Consider the following 19,551-nt stretch of genomic DNA (forward strand, 5'->3'; position numbering starts at 1 on the left):
ATCCCCTAGTCGCCACACTCCGGCACCTGAGGGAGAACTTAGCACGACCAATGCACTTAACCAGCACATCTTTTGGATTGTGGGAGGAAAGTGGAGCATCTGGAGGAAACCCATGCAGACACAGGGAGAACGTGCAGATTCCGCACAGTGACCCAACCAGGAAATTGAACCTGGGTCTCTGAAGCTGTGAGGCAGCAGTGTTAACCATTGTGCCACAGTTGGTAATGGAGATGGATGTCAAGACCTGCAAGATTTTGATTAACAGAGTTCAACTTGAACAGGTTAATATCTTTGTCAAGAATCACAGTTACTTGCTAACAATCCCTCTGACTTTTGAATTCCATTGAGTTTCAGCTGTGAATTGAGACAAAATCCTCTGTCACAACTCCTCTTCTAATGTGGCTTCAGTCTGTCCTTTTATTCTTCTTTTGAATCAGATGATGCATTGACAACATTATTGACTTTCAAACAATGTCTGAGGACCATTTTGTTCAGGGTTTAATCCCAGACCCACTTTCTCTTTCATGGCTGTGTTTTCTTTTACTGCCAGGTCAACAAAGAAAGTTTCAGCCAACTAAATCATTCTCCGCCTGTTTAAATGCAGGAGTACAATTCTCCTCTGCTGTTTTAAGAACCTCCTCAAGGTCACATCAACAATAAATCAAAAACTCCCAGTACTTTCTTCTGGCTACTTCACTAATTATTTAATATTCTTGTCCCCAATCAGCACAAATTTTGTTCACCTCCTCTCACAAGAGAAACGGTTTCTAAAAGTTTACTCATTAGTGTCACAAACAGGCCACATTTAACACTGCAACGAACAGGTTCATCATTCTGAAGTTTTTACTTACTTCCATTACTCAAATTCTTTTCATTGTTCCACAGTATCAGCATGAGTTACAGCCTAGTCATTCTGTTTTAAAGCACTATTCTTCCTTTGTTTCTCCATCAGCATAGAATGCGGCTGCAGTGTTCTGCTTTGACATGTGTAACTCAGTGTCAGCTTGCAGGTCTAATTCAGACATTTTCAATTTATTTCTACCTGTTTGCACATTTTTGTTGTCAGTCTAAGGTTTCAATGTTTCTTTAACTTCAACAGTCTGGGTTTCTGACTCTTTGAACACATCTTTCATTGGAACTGTAATTTTCATAGTAAGAATGCAGCTTTCTATATGTTATTTGATGTATTTGATACATTTCCAACTTTTATCATTTCACAGACTTAACATCATTGGAGATGGCTGGACTTTATCTCTAGTGAGATCATTCCCTAATATGAAGTCAACTTCGGCACAATTCCCACAATTGCAACACCTCAAATTCAATCATATTTTAAATTAACTTGTCCGACAGCGTGGTTAATACCCTTAATTCATTTGTAAATAGCATACCTCCCAGAGGTAGTTTGGCATCACCTACCACAATCAACAATTGAGCTGATCCTGTAACTTTTACAATATTTATTTGTTTGCCTGCTGCTCATAAATATAAAATCCTAGTAATCTTCTATGTTTTAATTTTTATCAATAATAAATACATACAAAGCTATTGATTTGCCACTAGCATTATGCATGCTCACTAACGTTACAGTTGTGGATTTTGACTTCCAGCAGCTATACTTCACATGGTTTATCTTATTGCAAAAAATAAAACATTAAGCCCTCTGACCGTATCTATTTTCCATACCATCTTTTTACTGCTCTGAGGAGACTTCGGGCAGGATTTTACACTGCTCCCAAGGTGGGTTTTGAGGTGGGGGAGGGGAGAGGGCGAAATTGCATGGACGGGATTCCCCCTGGGATCCCAACCCAGGTGCAATTTCACATTTGAGGTGGGCAGGGCTTTGGGTAGCAAACTCGCCCTTCCACCTATGAAGGCCTCAAGTGGCCACCACTTAAGGGACTTTTCCTGCCCAGCCTCAGTTTTTAGGCTGGCAGGAGTAGGTGCAAGTAGGGCTCCAAACAGAGCACTGCAGCATCTCTTCTGGCCACTGCCATAAGCTCGCCATCCTTAGATGGTAGATTCACCAGAATGTTGTCTGGACTGGAATGTTTCAGCTATAAAAAGAGGCTGATTAGGCAGAGGTTGTTTAGGCTGAGGGGGAACCTGATTGAGGTATACAAAATTATGAGGGACATAGATAGGAATAAACTTTTCCCTTTAGTAAAGAAGTCAATAACCAGGTGGCATAGATTTAAAATAAGGAGCAGAAGATTTAGAAAGAATTTGAGGAGAAACATCTTCACCCAGAGGGTGGTGGGAATCTGCCTGAAAGGGAGGTAGAGGTGGGAACCCTCACAAACATTTAAGAAGCATTTAGAGAAGCACTTGAAACAGCAGAGCATACAAGGCTATGGACAAAGTGCTGGAAAATGGGATTAGAATAGATAGGTGTTTGATGGCTGGCATGGACATGATGGGCCGAAGAGCGCCTTTCTGTGTTGTAAAATTCTATGGGTGGAATTTTCCCATCTCACCTGCCACTGATGGGACAGGTCCATGCAAAGGTCTGTTGACCTTGGGCGTTATTTTTTGTTCTTAGGGTGAGCATGGACTTTGCTTCTCTCAGTTGTGCTCCTTTAATGGCCAAACTAACTGAATGATGCAGCCAGAACCAACTCTGCTCTGTGCTGCCATCTCCTTCCATGCAGACTGTTTAGAATTGGCTGACAATAAACTCAATTGGCCAATAATCTAACTGGTTACTGAGTCCCCACTTTAGTCCTTCTGACACCGACAGTCAGAACAGTGACAACAAACTGGCACAATCGATGGCAGCATGAAATTATGCACTGTCTTTGCCCCTGTATCAAAGCAAAAAATCTTCCTTACACATCAATTGTACTTCATTAGCTGAAAAATGCTTTGGGCCATTCTGAGTTAATGAAACGCATTGCGTAAATGCTAGTTTTCTTACTCAGGAGTCCTATTGTTCAATGATTAAGGAGCTGTTCACTAATCATTGTTATCTTTTAACGCCAAACTGCGCAAGTGTGACGTTTAATTTCTCACATCAGTTACCCTTGTTAATTTCATGAGTGAGTGAACAGATCTATTGTTAATTAATGCAGTACTGGCTTGACAGCAAGAAAAAAGACATTCATTGTCTTTTTTCCTCTACTTCCGGTTCTCGGGGCTTGTTAGAGTGTAGTTTACTTCCGTACCGGAAGTTAGGCCAGGGGATAGTCGTTAAGGGGGAGCGGGGGGTATAAAAAAGGGGTAGCAGCATAGAGCGGGCAGCGTCGGGAGCGGGCAGTGGAGTGAGTGGGAACTGAGTGAGAAGGGCTTTGGCTCGCTGGGCTTAGGGGAGAGTAGGCTTAGAGAAGGTGAGTGACAGATTTCTGCCTTGGGCACTTACAGGAGGTTGGGACATGGTAGGGAATATAGGGAGGAATGTAAGTTGCGTCCGGTGCCACATGTGGGAGTTCCTGGTGGTGTCACGTGTCCCCAAGGTCCACATCTGCAGTAAATGTTTAGAACTGCAGCGATTGAGGGCCCGGGTCAGGCAACTCGAGGGGCGGCTGGAAGATGCGTTTCTAGTCAGGGAGAACGAGGAGATAATGGCTGGGAACCATGAGCAGGAGGAGGTCTCAAGGGCTGAAGAGAAGGGAGGATGGACGACTGTTAGGAGGGGAAAGAGGAAGAAGAAGAGTAGTCAGGGTCCCCCGGTCTCCCCGGAGGCCCCCCAAGGTTCGTCGGCAGGGGCACAGAAAAATAGGAAGGAAGGGGAGACTGACTTAGAGGGACAGAAGGGGGCTGGTAAGGTGATAGTGGTAGGGGATGGGAGGGTCCGAGGGATTGATAGGAGGTTCTGTGGGCAGGGGTGCGACTCCAGGATGGTGGTCTGCCTCCCTGGAGCAGGGGTAAAGGATATAATGGAAAGGGTAGAAGGAATTTTGAAAGGGGAGGGGACCCAGGCAGAGGTCATAGTACACGTAGGGGAGGGGGACATAGGAAGGAGGAGTAGGGGAGAGGTCCGTAGGCAATTTAGGGAGTTGGGGGCCAAACTAAACAGCAGGACCTCCAGGGTGGCACTGTCTGGGTTGCTGCCCAGTACGAGCAGGGCTAAGAATGACGAGATCATGCAGTTGAATGCATGGTTGAGGGACTGGTGTAGGGTAGAGGGGTTTACTTTTGTGGATCACTGGGAGGTGTTTAGGAGAGAAAGGCAATTGTACAGGAGGGGTGGGGAGGATTTGAACGGGAGGGGGACTAGTGTATTAGCGGGGAGGTTAGCTGGGGTGTTCAGGAATGATTTAAACTAACAGGGAGGGGGGGTGGGGAGGTGGCTGGGAGAGAGTCGGGTGAAAGGAAAATTATAAGGGAGAAGGTGGTTCCGAGGGACACTTGTGGGTTGAACTGTGTCTGTTTCAATGCTAGGAGTGTGGCAGGGAAAACGGATGAGCTTAGGGCCTTGATGTTTGTGAGGCAGTTGGATGTGGTGGCTGTAACGGAGACGTGGTTACGGGAAGGGCAGGACTGGCAGCTGAATGTTCCTGGGTACAAGTGTTTTAGGTGTGACAGAGGAGGGTTGAAGAGAGGTGGAGGGGTGGCACTGTTAGTCAAGGAAAACATCACAGTAGTGCAGACGGAGGACGATATGGAATAGATAGGGATTGAGTCAGTGTGGGTGGAGTTGAGGAATAAAAAGGGAGAGATCACATTGCTAGGGGTGTACTATAGGCCACCCAACAGCCCAAATTCAGTGGAGGAAGGCATTTGCAGGGGCATTTTGGACAGGTGCAGGAAGAATAGAGTGGTTGTAGTGGGTGATTTTAATTTTCCCGGAGTGAATTGGAGGGGGCCTAGAGCTGGGGGTACGGAGGGAGAGGAGTTTGTGAAATGTGTTATGGAAGGGTCGCTAGAACAGTATGTAACTAGCCCGACTAGGGAAGGGGCTATACTGGATTTAGTGTTGGGTAATGAGCCGGGGCAGGTGGTTGAGGTTGAGGTAGGCGAACATGTGGCGAACAGTGACCACAAGTCCGTCTACTTTAGGATAAAAATGGAAAGGGACGAGTGCTGTCCGAACGGGAGTGTGCTGAACTGGGGAAAGGCGAGCTATGGCAGGATCAGGAGGGAGCTGCAGCAAACTGATTGGGAGGGACTGTTAGCTGGCAAGTCCACGGTTGGCAAGTGGGAGGCTTTTAGGGACAAAATGAAATGGTTGCAGGGAAGGTATGTTCCAGTTAAGCGAAAGGATGGGAAAGGTAGGATTAGAGAGCCGTGGATTACGGGGGGTATTGAAGACTTGGTCAGGAAGAAGAGGGAGGCGTATGTTAGGTCAAAACAAATGGGTACGGAGAGTGCGCTGGAGGAATATAGAGAGAGTAGGAGGGAGCTAAAAAGGGGAATTAGAAGGGCGAAGAGAGGGCATGAGATGGCTTTGGCTGGTAGGATTAAGGAAAATCCAAAGGCATTTTATTCCTATATTAGAGGCAAGAGAGTAGTTAGAGGGAAAATTGGTCCTCTTAGGGACAAGAGTGGAGAGTTGTGTATTGAGTCGGAGGGAATGGGGGGGCTCCTGAATGAATACTTTGCGTCGGTATTCATGAAGGAGAGGGGTTCGGAATCGTGCGGTCTCTTGGAGGGAGTGGAGGTTCAGTTGCAGGATATAGTTATTACGAGAGAGGAAGTGCTAGGGCTTTTAGGTAGCGTAAGGACGGATAAAGCTCCGGGGCCTGATGGTATTTATCCCAGGCTGCTTAGGGAGGCGAAAGATGAAATTGCTGGGCCTCTGGCGCACATCTTTGTCTCTTCTTTGGACACAGGTGAGGTCCCAGAAGACTGGAGGGTAGCAAATGTGGTCCCGTTGTTCAAAAAAGGTAGTAGGGATAACCCTAGGAATTATAGACCGGTGAGTTTGACGTCGGTGGTAGGGAAGTTAATGGAAAAAATACTTAGGGGTAGGATGTATGAGCATTTGGAGCGTTGCGATCTGATTAGGGATATGCAACATGTTAGAGGGAGGTCTTGCCTTACGAATCTGGTGGAATTCTTTGAGGAGGTGACAAAAACGGTTGACGATGGGAGAGCCGTTGATGTCATCTATATGGATTTCAGTAAGGCGTTTGACAAAGTCCCTCACGGTAGGCTGGTAGAAAAGGTTAAGGCGCATGGGATACGAGGCCAGGTAGCTAGGTGGATTGAGAACTGGCTGGGAAATAGGAGACAGAGGGTAGTTGTGGAGGGGACCTTGTCGGGCTGGAGGCCAGTGACCAGTGGTGTGCCGCAGGGCTCGGTACTGGGACCTCTCCTCTTTGTAGTCTACATAAATGACTTGGAAGAGGGCGTAGGTGGTGTGATCAGCAAGTTTGCTGATGACACCAAGGTGGCAGGGTTGGCGGTTACGGAACTGGATTGTCAGGTGATACAACAGGATATAGATAGGTTGGTGCAGTGGGCAGATAGGTGGCAGATGGCATTTAATCCTGACAAATGCGAGGTGATGCATTTTGGACGGAATAATGCAGAGAGGAGCTATGTGATAAAAGGTAGGCCGATTAGGAGTATAGACATACAGAGGGACCTGGGAGTGCAGGTTCACAAATCCATGAAGGTTGCGTCACAAGTGGAGAAGGTTGTTAGGAAGGCTTATGGGATGTTAGCCTTTATAGGAAGGGGCATAGAGTATAAAAGCTGCCGTCTAATGCTTCAGTTGTACAGAACGTTGGTTAGACTGCATTTGGAGTACTGCGTCCAGTTCTGGTCACCTTACTACCGGAAGGACGTGGAGTCTCTGGAAAGGGTGCAGAGGAGGTTTACCAGGATGTTGCCTGGCATGGGGGGACTGGGTTACGAGGAGAGATTGAAGAAACTGGGACTATTCTCCTTGGAAAGAGGGAGATTGAGAGGGGACATGATAGAAGTATATAAGATACTGAAGGGAATAGATAGAGTTAATAGTGAGAGACTGCTCCCTAGACTGGGTACGAACACGAGAGGTCATCATTTAAGGGTGAGGGGGGAGAGGTATAATTTGGAGGTGAGAAGAAGGTTCTTTACGCAGAGAGTTGTGGGGGTCTGGAACGCGCTACCGAGTAGGGTGGTGGAGGCAGGAACGTTGGACTCGTTTAAGATGCAGTTAGATAGGCACATGAGTGAAACGAGAATGGAGGGATATGGTAGGGGCTATTAAATAGGGTTAAACCTCGGGAGACACCGGAAGGGCAGGCTGTAAGATTAATATTTTTGTCTTTATTCCACAGGTGGAGGTCCACCTCGTGTCAAACGAGGGGCATGCACACGGCGGGTCGTGCGTGGGCTGCTCTTGGAAGTTCCAGGAGTGGCCTAGTACTTCATGTCGGTGTGTGTGCTTGATCCTGGACCGGTAGACGTGCGCCGCAACAGCTCAGTGACTAGCACTGCTGGCTGTGCAGATACATGGATTTGGGTCTGTGTCTGTGGGAGTTTGCGCATTCTCCCTGTGGTTGCGTGGGTTTCCTCCGGGCGCTCCGGTTTCCTCCCACACCCCAAAGATGTGCTCTTAGGCTAATCGGTTTTTACCAAATTGACACTATTTCTTCCCTGAATCTGACTGAGTAGGGTTCCATTCGTAGACATGCAGGGTAGAATAGGTGTAGGGTGATGCGGCGGCGCGGGCTCGTTGGGCCGAAGGGCCTGTTTCCCGTGCTGGGTTGTTCTTTGTTCCATTAATTATTGCAAGTACATTTGTCCACCACAAGCAAACAAGAGGGAGAAGGGGATAGAGGGATTTGCGAAGAGGTCATTAGTGTGGGATGAGGTTATCATGGAGAATAAAACACCAGCATAGACCATTGCACTGAGTGGGAGGCTAGGGAGGAAATTGCGGGTTCCCTAGCCAAGATATTTGAATCATCATTAGTAATGGGTGAGGTGCCTGAAGATTGGAAAGTGGCAAATGTGCCTTTGTTTAAAAAGGGCTGCAGGGAAAAGCCTGGGAACTACAGGCCAGTTAGCCACACATTTGTGGTGGGTAAATTGTTGCAAGTATTTTGAGAGGCGGGATCTACAGGCATTTAGAGATGAAAGGACTGATTAGCATGGCTTTGTGAGTTGAAAATCATGTCTCACAAATTTATTGAGTTTTTTGAAAGGGTAATCAAGAAGGTAGATGTGGGTAGTGCAGTTGATGTTGTCTACATGGACTTTAGCAAAGCCTTTGACAAGGTACCGCATGGCAGGTTGTTGCATAAAGTTAAATTTCACGGGGTCCAGGGTGAGTTATCTAAATGGATACAAAATTGGCTTCTGGGATGGATATAGGGAATTATTTTTCAAACTGGAGGCCTATGACCAGCAGTGTGCCTCAGGGATCAGTGTTGGGCCCACTGTTATTTGTCTTTATGTAATGATTTGGATGAGAATATAGGGGGCATGGTTAGTAAGTTTGCAAATGACACCAAGATTGGTAGCATGGTGGACAGTGAGGAAGGTTATCTCCAATTGCAGCGGGATCTTGATCAATCGGGCTAGTGGGCTGACGAATGGCAGATGAAGTTTAATTTAGGCAAATTAAAGATCATGCAAATGCAAGATCATGCATTTTGGTAGATTGAACCAGGGCAGGACTTACTCAGTTAATGGTAGGGCATTGAGGACAGTTACAGAACAAAGAGATCTAGGGGTACATGTTCATAGCTCTTTGAAAGTGGAGTCATAGGTGGACAGAGTGGTGAAGAAGGCATTCGGCATGCTTGGTTTCATCAGTCAGAATACTGCATACAGGAGTTGTGACGTCTTGTTGAAGTGGTACAAGACATTGGTGAGGCCACATCTTTTGGTGAGAAAAGATTTACTAGGATGCTACTGAGACTTGATGGATTGAATTATAAGGAGAGGCTGAATTGACTGGGACTTTTTTCTCTGAAGCGTAGGAGGCTGAGGGGAGACCTTATTGAGGTCTATAAGATAATGAGGGGCATAGACAAGGTAGATAGTCAATATCTTTTCCCAAAGGTAGGGGAGTCTAAAACTAGAGGGCATAGGTTTAAGATGAGAGGGGAGAGACACAAAAGTGTCCACAGGGGCAATTTTTTCACAGAGGGTGGTGAGTGTCAGGAACAAGCTGCCAGAGGTAGTAGTAGAGGCGGGTACAATTTTATCTTTTAAAAAGCATTTAGATAGTTACATGGGATATGGGCCAAATGTGGGCAATTGGGATTAGTTTAGGGTTTTTTAAAAGAAAAATGGCAGCATAGACAAGTTGGGCTGAAGGGCCTGTTTCCATACTGTAAACCTCTATGACTCTATGAGTGACCTGTTATTGTAGATTTTGTATGCATTGTATTTTGGGCAGTTTTGTCATCTACACCATTTACACATTTTGGGGAAAGTCTAGTAAATACATTGCATATACATCACTCCCTTACATTGGCTTAAGGTGAGCTAAATACAGGGTTACGTCACATTCCCAAATACCCACACATCGGCATAACTGATACTGAAGAGTTGGAGAGATTCATACTCACTCTCATTGAACAGTCCTTTAGCTGTGTGAGGAATATATTAAGTTTTGCTTTTCATAGGCATGATGCAACAAGTGGTTCATAGATCATATTGTCAGTTTTGTAATGTTTCATGTGATGTGACAATGGGTTCAATTCAACAAATGTATTATATAGCTGCAATTACAAATATATGAGTGCCATACTTTTATTCTACAATTACAGTCAACTCAATCACTTAATTTCAGTAGTTAATTAAAACAGTCAGACCTGTAATTTATCACAAGCAAAACATTAACTCGAACCTAGATTTCTCAAATTACAATGAATAGCATGAAGAAAATCTTGTAGCATCTTCATGCACTCTGGATGTCCCGAAGTGTTTAACAATGATATATATTTTTAATTTAAAGCTCTATTCTCTGTTGAGATGTAGCTGAATCCTCCAGCCAAATTGCAAACAATAAGATCACACAAGCTGCAATGTGATAAATGACTAAATGATCTGTTTTGGTTCTGTTGATGGGAAATGAGTGTTGCTTAGGACACCAATGTATCTTTTGCATCTACCTCATCTGAAGGCAGGCAGTCTGACAGCACTGCACTCCCTCACTAATGAATTAAGCTATCTGCCTGAATTATATGTTCATGTCCTTGGAATGGGGCTCGATCCCATATGTTCTACTTCCAAGATTTAAGTGTTAGTCCAAAGCCAAGGCTGACATTCACTCCTATTATGGAAAGAGATTGTTCTACTACCACACTTCAGGTTGGGTTGGCTGCAGTATTAAATTTCACAAATATTCAGTAACTGTCATATCAAGTGCGCTCAAGGAACCTTCTAGTCATTGATATTTTGTCGTGAAGGATCCGGAGATAGAATGCTTAGCCTAGATTGGAGTGTACCATCGGTACAAGCTCAGGTAGTTTCATTGGCCACAGCACACAAAGCAACAATTGACAGTGGCATCAAATAAGAGATGTAATTGGCTCTAAATTTTCCATATTTAAAATAAAATTCCCCAGGGTAATACTTCTGGGGTGACAATTATGTGTTTGTTCTTGTATTTTTCTTACTTCCAGAACTTACCTGGGAGATAATAATTTGTTTACACACAGGATTATGAATCTTCTCGTAAAGTGCATCAGTATCATTCGCTTTTGATTTGGAATTGAGATGTTTCCCACGAATACCCCTTGTAATCATCCAAGTATCAGGCCACCAAATTTCTAACGGTGACTATTATCTGTATTCAAGATTGCTGACGTTATATTTATTCATTGTACTCCTGTACTTTTATGTTCAATACAATGTTGCTAATATTGCCAGTTTATAACATGGGTACCTGGCATTCCAACTATAGTCCTGCAATATTTTACCAGCTCAGAACCACAGTGGTTTGATATACCTAAAGATCACAACCCCCACTTGGCTTCAATCACCTGAAACATGCACTTGCAAATCTTTGGTGGGCTCAAACCAATTCTGCTATAATGTCAAATTCCTGCAACTCTTGACCTAACAGTAGTTTGGGGTACATTCACTATACATGCAGCAGTTGAAGAATAAACTGGCCACATGTGTAATGCTCACATTCCAATAATTAATTTTTAAGAATGTTATCACCACTTCCTGGATTGGCCTTATGTAAGAACTGGTGTAAACACTTAAAACGAACACTGAGTGAGATTTTATGACCTCACTTGGGCAAGGCTCGTAAAATCCCGCTGAGGCCAACAGAGAATTGTACTCTGCGAGCCTCGTCAGCCCCCATTCCAGGCAGACGGGACAGTAAAATTCCAGTCTTCCCTTTTGTAAACTATAGTTATCTGAATAACCCAGTGATCCGACTGGCAATATCTAATCAGCTGTCAGAGAATCTTACACTCAATAACTAAGTTTTAATATAAGCCTATTTATGACACTAATAAATAAAGTTTAAACATTAAAAACTTTAAACTTTATTTATTCTGCCAGCTGAACTGAAACTCATGTGTGAAATGGTTCACTGGACTCTAACTCTGGACTTTTGAAATTATGTGAATGTTCATTAACGTGGTTCTTGTAATTTTTCTATCTTGTTCTTCAGTGTGCGTGTGTGGGCCAGGCTTTCAACATCAAATTAACTAACATTAGCAGGCTTTTTCCACTGAGGCTAGGGGAGAAAAAAACCAGAGGGCATGAGTTAAGAGTGAAAGGAGAAAAGTTTAAAGGGAGTATGGGGGGGGGGGGCTTCTTCATGCAGAGAGTGGTGGGAGTGTGGAATGAGCTGCTGGATAAAATGGTAAATGCTTAACATTTAAGCATTTTAGTAACTTTTAACATTTAAGAAAAACTTGGACGGGTTCATGGATGAGAGGGGTGTGGAGGGATATGGTTCAAGTGCAGGTCAGTGGGACTAGGCAAAAAAATGGTTTGGCACAGACAAGAAGGGCCAAAAGGGCCAAAAGGCCTGTTTCTGAGCTGTAATTTTCTATGGTTCTAAGGGTTCAACAGTCAAATTATGTTCTCCACTGGTAAAGGATGTGAAATTGAGTAAAATATTGATGTCCTATCCTCAATATACAATTTAGGCTGAAGCCCATATATCCAACAATCCCATTATCATAGAAAAAAGATTGAATTGCACATTCATGCAATTTTAGTTACAATAATATTTTAATTCCCATTAAACTCTTCTATTTCATTCTTTTGTCCAAAAATATACTTTATTCATAAAGTTCATTACAAACCATTTCAAATTAAATATTACAAAAATTGCAACTAAATTCAATGTTTGTCTTTACAGCATGTTCCATTCAGACAGTGCCTCAACACAATTATAATTGTTGGGTTCCAGCAACATAAAAAGAAATCCAACCCCCATAGGTTCAAAACTCTTCTTATATTTTTCATGGATTTGAAGACTGACTGGAGTTGTAGAATTCACAATATGGTTGATGATATGACAAAAATAAATAGGCATCCAGACACTGGATTGGTTCTGTAAGTAATGATAAGAAATTTTCCAGCAGAGGCAGGCTCAAGGAATACATTTTTGTTCTATTTGGAGGTTCATCAGTTGGATGTTAAACAGCAGACTGCTTGTGAGGCAAAAGACATAATGTGAAAACTGTCCAAAAAGACCAGTTTGGGTCATGTGACATGTCGTAACAATCAGTTTATGTGCTTCTGGCCAGAATTCCATTATTCCTCTTTAGGACAGAGACAAAGTATTGATAACATCTGTTCAAGTATGAGTTTTAATCTCTCTCTGGTGATGATTCTGTTTGGGGGAGCCAGTTCATCCGCACTTCCCCTGCTTTTGTTGATTACAAAGGGTCTGTACGAGAAGGTGTGAGTTTCTGAAGGCTGAGTGAAGAATTATTTTGTTCCCATAACTCCTGATGGTAGCTCCCAGAACAGATCAACCCTTTGTCATGTGACTTGTAGAAGCCATCCTTTTAGGATGTTAGGGGATTTTTACAGTAACTTCATTGCAGTGTTAGTGAGTCTATTTGTGACACTAATAAATAAAGTTTAAACTTTAAAAACTTTAAACTTTTTTTATTCTGCCAGCTGAACTGAAACTTGTGTGAAATCGTTCACTGGACTCTAACTCTGGACTTTTGAAATTGTGTGAATGTTCATTCATGTGATTCTTGTACTTTTTCTATCCTGTTCTTCAGTGTGCATGTGTGGGCCAGGCTTTCAACATCAAATTAACTGACATTGCAAGTTAATCAATCATAATGAGAGTTTGCTCTGGATTATTAATAAATTGGATCACACAAACTGAGGATTAGTTTTAAAAATAAGTCAAAACACCTCTGCTTATGGACAGGTGGTGAGAAGAAATAAGTACCTTTGCCTGTCTCTCTCCTGTCTGTCACACAACATTTCATCGTTACAATATACATCCCATGTCAGACATACAGCCTACGGGCAAATCATTTTAAATTGAATATTACAGAAAGTGCAATAGAATTCAATTTTTCTCCAAACATAATGTCCCAATCTGAGGTGCCACAATACAATTTCAATTTTTTTGGGACTGGATTTGAGAGCTCTCTGCTGGGTATGATTTCAGTCAAATATAATTGGGTGGTCAACCTACCTCCTTTGCACCCACCATTAACCCATTCCCCAGAAGACAAGGGGTGGGTAATATGTCCACTAGGTTATTAGCCCTTAGGCCTATTGAGACCCTTAACTGCCCAATTATATGGTAATTAAAGGCTCAACCTGCCTCCCCTACCTCAGGTGCCCGATCCCTCCCTGCCCTAAAGGTTAGCTATGGCTGAAAGGCCTTAAGATAACAACCTTTCCCCACTGTGCCTTCGGGATGGCTGCCCCAAGCTTTAGTGCGTCTCTTAGCACATAGCTCTGGAATTTGCAATGCCCCTCGCCTGGTCAAGGATGAATCCTTGCACTAGAAGATCAGCAAGTTTCAGGCAGACTAAAGAACATGTTTCACCAAGTTGATGGTCCTCCAGCAGCAGATAATGTTTATCTTGGTTGTGTCCCTGGGAACAACAGCAGAACACAGTTGTATCGCAGAGCTGCTTGGGATGAACCTCTAGCAAAAACCTTTTACTCTCTGTCCGGACTTCTTTGCATGGGCACATTTCAGCAGGAGGAGGACAGCAGTTTCTTCCTACTGCAGCCTCAGAAGGCAGTGTGTGGAGGAGGCATGTAGGAAAAGCCTCTCTCACTACCAGCCAAGCTAAGTCTTGGTGCTTATTTGAAAATTCTGGTGTTGAGGCATTCTAAAAAATGACTGCTGGCCTGCTCAAGGAATCATCCAATAGGATCCAATAACTCCTTTTCCCACAGGGCCTCTGTTATGTGCAGACAACTGCCTGGTGGAATAACATTTTTGACCATAAGTCTGCATAAACATTTCAGTGAGGGAGAGATGGTAAGGCACTTTCCAACTGCTTGGAGTATTCCATAACAACATGGCCAGACCCACATTTCGCAATACCAGAGGCAGATAGAATTTCAGCATGTAGCGGCACTTGGACCAGAACTTTCCAGCCGTTCATACCTGTGGGATCTTCTGGTCCCACCAAAGGTGTACCCCGCTGCAGGTTCCCAACAGCATCAGGTGGATTCAGTGGGAAATCCCAATGACAGTGGCTTAAGATCGTGCTGTAACTGAATGGTATGTGGCCTCTAGTCACAATAAACACGCACACCAAGGTTCTATGCATAGCTTGATGCAAGGTAGACATCAGAATGAGGTCGATGTTGGATAGGCTTTTCCTTCCTTTATCGAAGGGTTTGTATACAGAGTCCCTATGAACACCATGATTTAACTAAAATCTTCTACTCAATCAAAATTATCCCCAAGCTGTAGATAAGGTTTACCTTCTACAGAGAACCATCAAAGATGCCAAGAGACAGTAAACTCCCATTTCCAATGCTCTTACCAATGCCAGTGTTTCAGCAGTTCATGTGCTTTTAATTATTCATTTTACTTTCTTGGCCTCCCAATCTCAGTGCAAGTCAATCCCTAATGTTGTGGGGTAGAAATATTTGTTGCCCAGAAGGGATATTGCAGGACAAGATATTTGCAGCGTAAGGAAATCCCTTTAGTAAAAGTAAGCATGGAGAATAGCTTGAAGACGGAGGTAGTAGTGGTTAGTGTGGTCGAAACTCAACCCATTGCAGGCATTCAATTCATTCTAGGGAATGGTACAGCAGGATCACTGATGGTCACGATGTAGTTGTTCAGCTAGTAAAAAATCCAGCCACAGAGAGAAATTACAAACAGACCATCCTGGGGCTTTCAGATTATGTAGTGATGTAATTGCAGGCTCATCAGCTAAGACAAAATAGGGACGAGTTGTGAGCCCAGGGTGAGGCAAGTGAGATCAGATTATCTGATACTATCTTTAGCAGGTTAACTGAGGATGAGACAGACGTAGAGAGCAAGACTGATGTGTTCACTACAAAGAGGCTAATTGAATTACAGCAGAATGACTCAAGATTAAAGCAACCCTATTAGACCACAGACCCAGCACTCGAAATTCAATACATTCCCAAGTGTGATTATGTGCAGGAGAACAAGCTTGAGGTCTTGTTAGACACAAAAGCGGGGGAAGATGAGAAGAAATTATGACAGTGACTTTCCCAAAATTCACTTGGGAAATAAGGAAGCACGGAGAAATTTTAACCAGTTGTTAAGTCATCTCCCAGTAAGAGCCGAAGTTACTTCAGGTCTATCAATGCATTTGTGGGGATAAACCAAATAAAATGGGGGTTAGCATTGCATGACATATATGTGGGCGACATTGCTCCAATGGAACAACATCCCTAGAGGTTAAGTCCAATTAAGTTATCACAGGTACAAAAGGAAATTAAGTATATGTTCCAGAATGATCTCATTGAATTAAGTTCTAGTGACTTGGGGGCAGGGGGTGGGGGCTGGGGGGTGGGGAGGCGGGGGGGGGGGGGCATACGGTTGCACAGTGGTTAGCACTGCTGCTTCACAGAGCCTTGGACCTGGGTTCAGTTCTGGTCTTGGGTCACTGTCTGTATGCGGTTTGCACGTTTTCCTTGGGCCTGCATGGATTTCCTCTGGGTGCTCCTGTTTCTTCCCACAATTCAAATGTGGGAGTTAGGTTGATTGGCCACACTAAATTGTCCCTTGGTGTCAGGGTTTAGGGTAAATAAGGGGGGATAGGGTCTGGGTGGGATTGTGGTCAATGCAGACTCAATGGGCCAAATGGCCTCCTTCTGCACTCTAGAGATTCCATGATTGGAGCTCTCCTGCCATCTTAGTGCCCAAGTTCGGATTAAACCCAGAAACTTAGCTATGACTGAAACACTACATTCTGCACCTTCTCCTTCCTTTTGTATGCACAGTATGCTTTGTCTATGCCTTGTAGAGCATGCAAGAAACAATACTTTTCACTGTATACTAATACATGTGACAATAATAAATCAAATCAAAACAAAAAAGTGTGAATGCCATAGCCAAGAGGAACTTGAATCCTATTCCACATTTGAAACACTGCATTGAAAGCATTGGATGATCGAAATTCATCATTTAAATATACTTGCTAAAGGGTTATTGGCATCTACCTTTGACTGAAAGAGAAAAGGAAATCACCACGTTTGTGACAGCACAGGGATTTTTATCAAGTTAATGCCATAGAGGATGAGGAACACCCTTGTGATTTTTCAGTGGCTCATGAACAAGGCATGGCGGCACAATGGTTAGCACTGCTGCCTCATAGCACCAGGGACCCCGGTTCAATTCCTGGCTTGGGTCACTGTCTGTGTGGAGTCTGCATGTTCTCCATGTGTCTTCATGGGTTTCCTCCGGGTGCTCCAATTTCCTCCCACAGTCCAAAAGATGTGCTGGTTAGATGCATTAGCTATGCTAAATTCTCCCTCAGTGTACCAGAACAGGCGGTGGAGTGTGGCAATGAGGGGATTTTCACAGTAACTTCATTGCAGCGTAAGCCTACTTGTGACACTAATAAATAAACTAAAGTTAAAGGTGATTTGAGGATTGAGATGTTATGCAGCATACATCAGTGACTTGCTGGTGTTCAGCAGGAGTTGGGAAGACGATTTGCGCCACCTAAAGGATTTGTTTAACGACTTCAAAGAAGCCAATCTCATGATGAACCAAGCAAAAAGCAAATTTGCTCAGGCCCAAATTTCATACCTGGGACACAAAGTGGAACATGACCAAATGGCCCCATGCGATGCAAAAGTTCAGGCTTTTTGGAGTTTTCTGGAACCCACAAATCGAAAAGAAATTCTATGATTTCTAAGCATGAGCAGATATTATCACAATTTTGTTCCAAATTTTAGCAATGTGGTATCACCACTCACAGAGCTCTTGAAGAAAATGGAGGATTGCCAAATGGCATTCAACCATTTAAAAACTGCTGATGGCAAACTCAGTATTAGCAGCACCCAGCTATGACAAACAGTTCAAACTAGCAGTGGATGCAAGCAATATTGGGGTAGGAGCTGTGTTATTGCAAGAAGACAAGCATGGCTTTGAGAAACCGGTGGGATACTTTTCTAGAAAATTAAATTGGCACCAAGAGAAATATTCAACTATTGAGAAAGTGACTTGTAAGCCTGGTATTGGCAATACAATATTTCAAGATTTATGTTGCCAGCAACCTAGCAGAAACCATTTTATATGCAGACTACAATCCTTTAAAGGTTCTGGAAAAATTCTGAGACCATAACACTAGATTATTCCAAATGGAATTTGCTATTGCCACCATTCAACTTAAAAATCTTTCATGTGGCTGGCAGAGAAAATGTAATTGAGGACACATTATCCTGAGTGTAATAGAAACTCTTGGGGAAAGAGTGTAAATGTATGGGGTATCCTTAATGTTAATGCATGCTTTTGAATGTTGTAATGTTTAGTAAGAAAGCACAAATAGGAAAAGGATTCAGAAATGAACATCTTTCAGATTAAGAAATTTCATTTTTAAAAAGGGGGGGGACTTGTCATGAATGTGCCAGCAGGTTAAAAGGTACCAGCATTTCATTAGATATACCACAGGATTTGAATTACAATAATGAGGTTAGCAGTGTAGACAGACCAGAAGAATAAATCATTCTGCAAAAAGGAAACACCTTGGATAGACATTTTCACCAAGCAGGTTATGTTGACCTTTTAGAACTAATAGAAACTGGGTGGACAGACAGCAAATACACAGAGAGAATCAAAGGGAAAAAATTGGCAGCTTTTCACAGAAGCAATGAGGCAATTCCTATCCAGCAGCCGAAGGGGCAGATTCCCTTTTGCAGCCTGTAAGCCAGTTCTGGCTAGCAGACCAGAAGTAAGAGTGCAGAAATCTCTGTGGAGGCTTAATTATATATAGTGTGTTTACTGTACGCTGGCCTTTTCTTATAAATCTATTGAATTGGTTGTTGTTTAGGAAGCGGGAAGTCCTGAAAGAGTTCAGATCTCAAACATACTTTGAAACAAAAAGGTAATTGCTATATAACCTGTGTGGATGTGTTCAATAGTTCTTATACATAACTGTTTTAGATTATTACAGTCCCGTTTGTGTGCATGTGTCTTTCTTTAATGTAAAAAATAGTGAAGAAAAGTGTTATAATACAAGTGGGCTGGTTGCTGTTCTCACTGTGTCTCACACTTGTGTATATATGTCTTTCTTTAATGTAATAAATAGTGTATAATAAGTGTTCAACTGGGCTAGTGGCTGTTCTCACTGCGACTCCTCACCATTCCTGTAAACAAAGCTATACACCACCGTGAACTAGTGTCCCAAGATGGGGCACTCTCGCAGATAACATTAGCCAGGTTTGTGATAATATCTTCTGGCTCACCCACGGCTGACATCTTGAGTAAGCACTTTTCCAAAAATAACTTTTTTACTGTTTTATATGCCCCATAATTTCCTCAACTGAAGCATGTTTCATCATGGTACTTAGCTCTAATACACAGAGCTAACATCAGGTCTAGTCTGAGTACTTAAACAGTTCAACTCCCCAGTCAAACTTCTCAGTTATTCTATTTGTTCCTTGGTAGCTGGATCCTCTTTTCGTGAGGATCTAGCCCAAATTTTCGGGATATGATTAACATTTTCTAGGTAAGACTGTTGATTTAGTGTCACTCCTAACTTGTTTTGCTCAATGTCCAAACTTATATTAAAGGCCCTTGAAGCCTGACTTCCTACTTTGAATTCCTTCTTTATCATCTCAGTTACCCCTTGCTCAAATTCAATAAAGCCACCCCACAAGAAATCATCAACATGCATGATGAAAATTCCAGCTTGTTTCTCCTTATGCTACCAGTAGAACATTGCAGGGAATGCCTTCAATGAACCAATCTGTTTCCAACAGGAAAGACTGCGTGGGAAAATATATTCTTGATACATCACTCAATCCATAAACACAATTGTTCAATTTCTATAGTTTTCCGAGCTTCTCTGTGCAGTTTCAAAAAGCTTCTCTTTGAAATTCTCCCCTTGTAAAAATGCAGCCTTTATGTCAATAGATTTGCATTCCCAGGAATACGATTGCCTAAATAGTCAAAAATATCTTTAAACTTACTCTCTGTGCAGAAAGTGAATCCACCCTGATATACTGATCCCCAATCTCAGGCTACTAATCTTGTGTGAGCCTTGT

The 19,551-nt window shown here is 43.1% G+C and overlaps 1 protein-coding gene across 1 annotated transcript in view; it reads left to right on the forward strand.

Moving 5' to 3' along the window:
- The first annotated feature begins 7,235 nt into the window (after positions 1–7,235).
- The window catches only part of LOC145353449 (putative 2-ketogluconate reductase), a 70,805-nt gene continuing 58,489 nt past the window's right edge, over positions 7,236–19,551 (forward strand). Inside the window, exon 1 of the mRNA XM_080204235.1 lies at positions 7,236–7,248. Within this exon, the coding sequence (XP_080060361.1) occupies positions 7,240–7,248 (9 nt within the window). The 5' untranslated portion in view covers positions 7,236–7,239. The remainder of the gene's footprint in view (positions 7,249–19,551) is intronic.

This window comes from Carcharhinus amblyrhynchos, chromosome 2, assembly GCF_965287045.1.
Source record: "Carcharhinus amblyrhynchos chromosome 2, sCarAmb.v2.hapA, whole genome shotgun sequence".
In the NCBI taxonomy this organism is placed as follows: domain Eukaryota; kingdom Metazoa; phylum Chordata; class Chondrichthyes; order Carcharhiniformes; family Carcharhinidae; genus Carcharhinus; species Carcharhinus amblyrhynchos.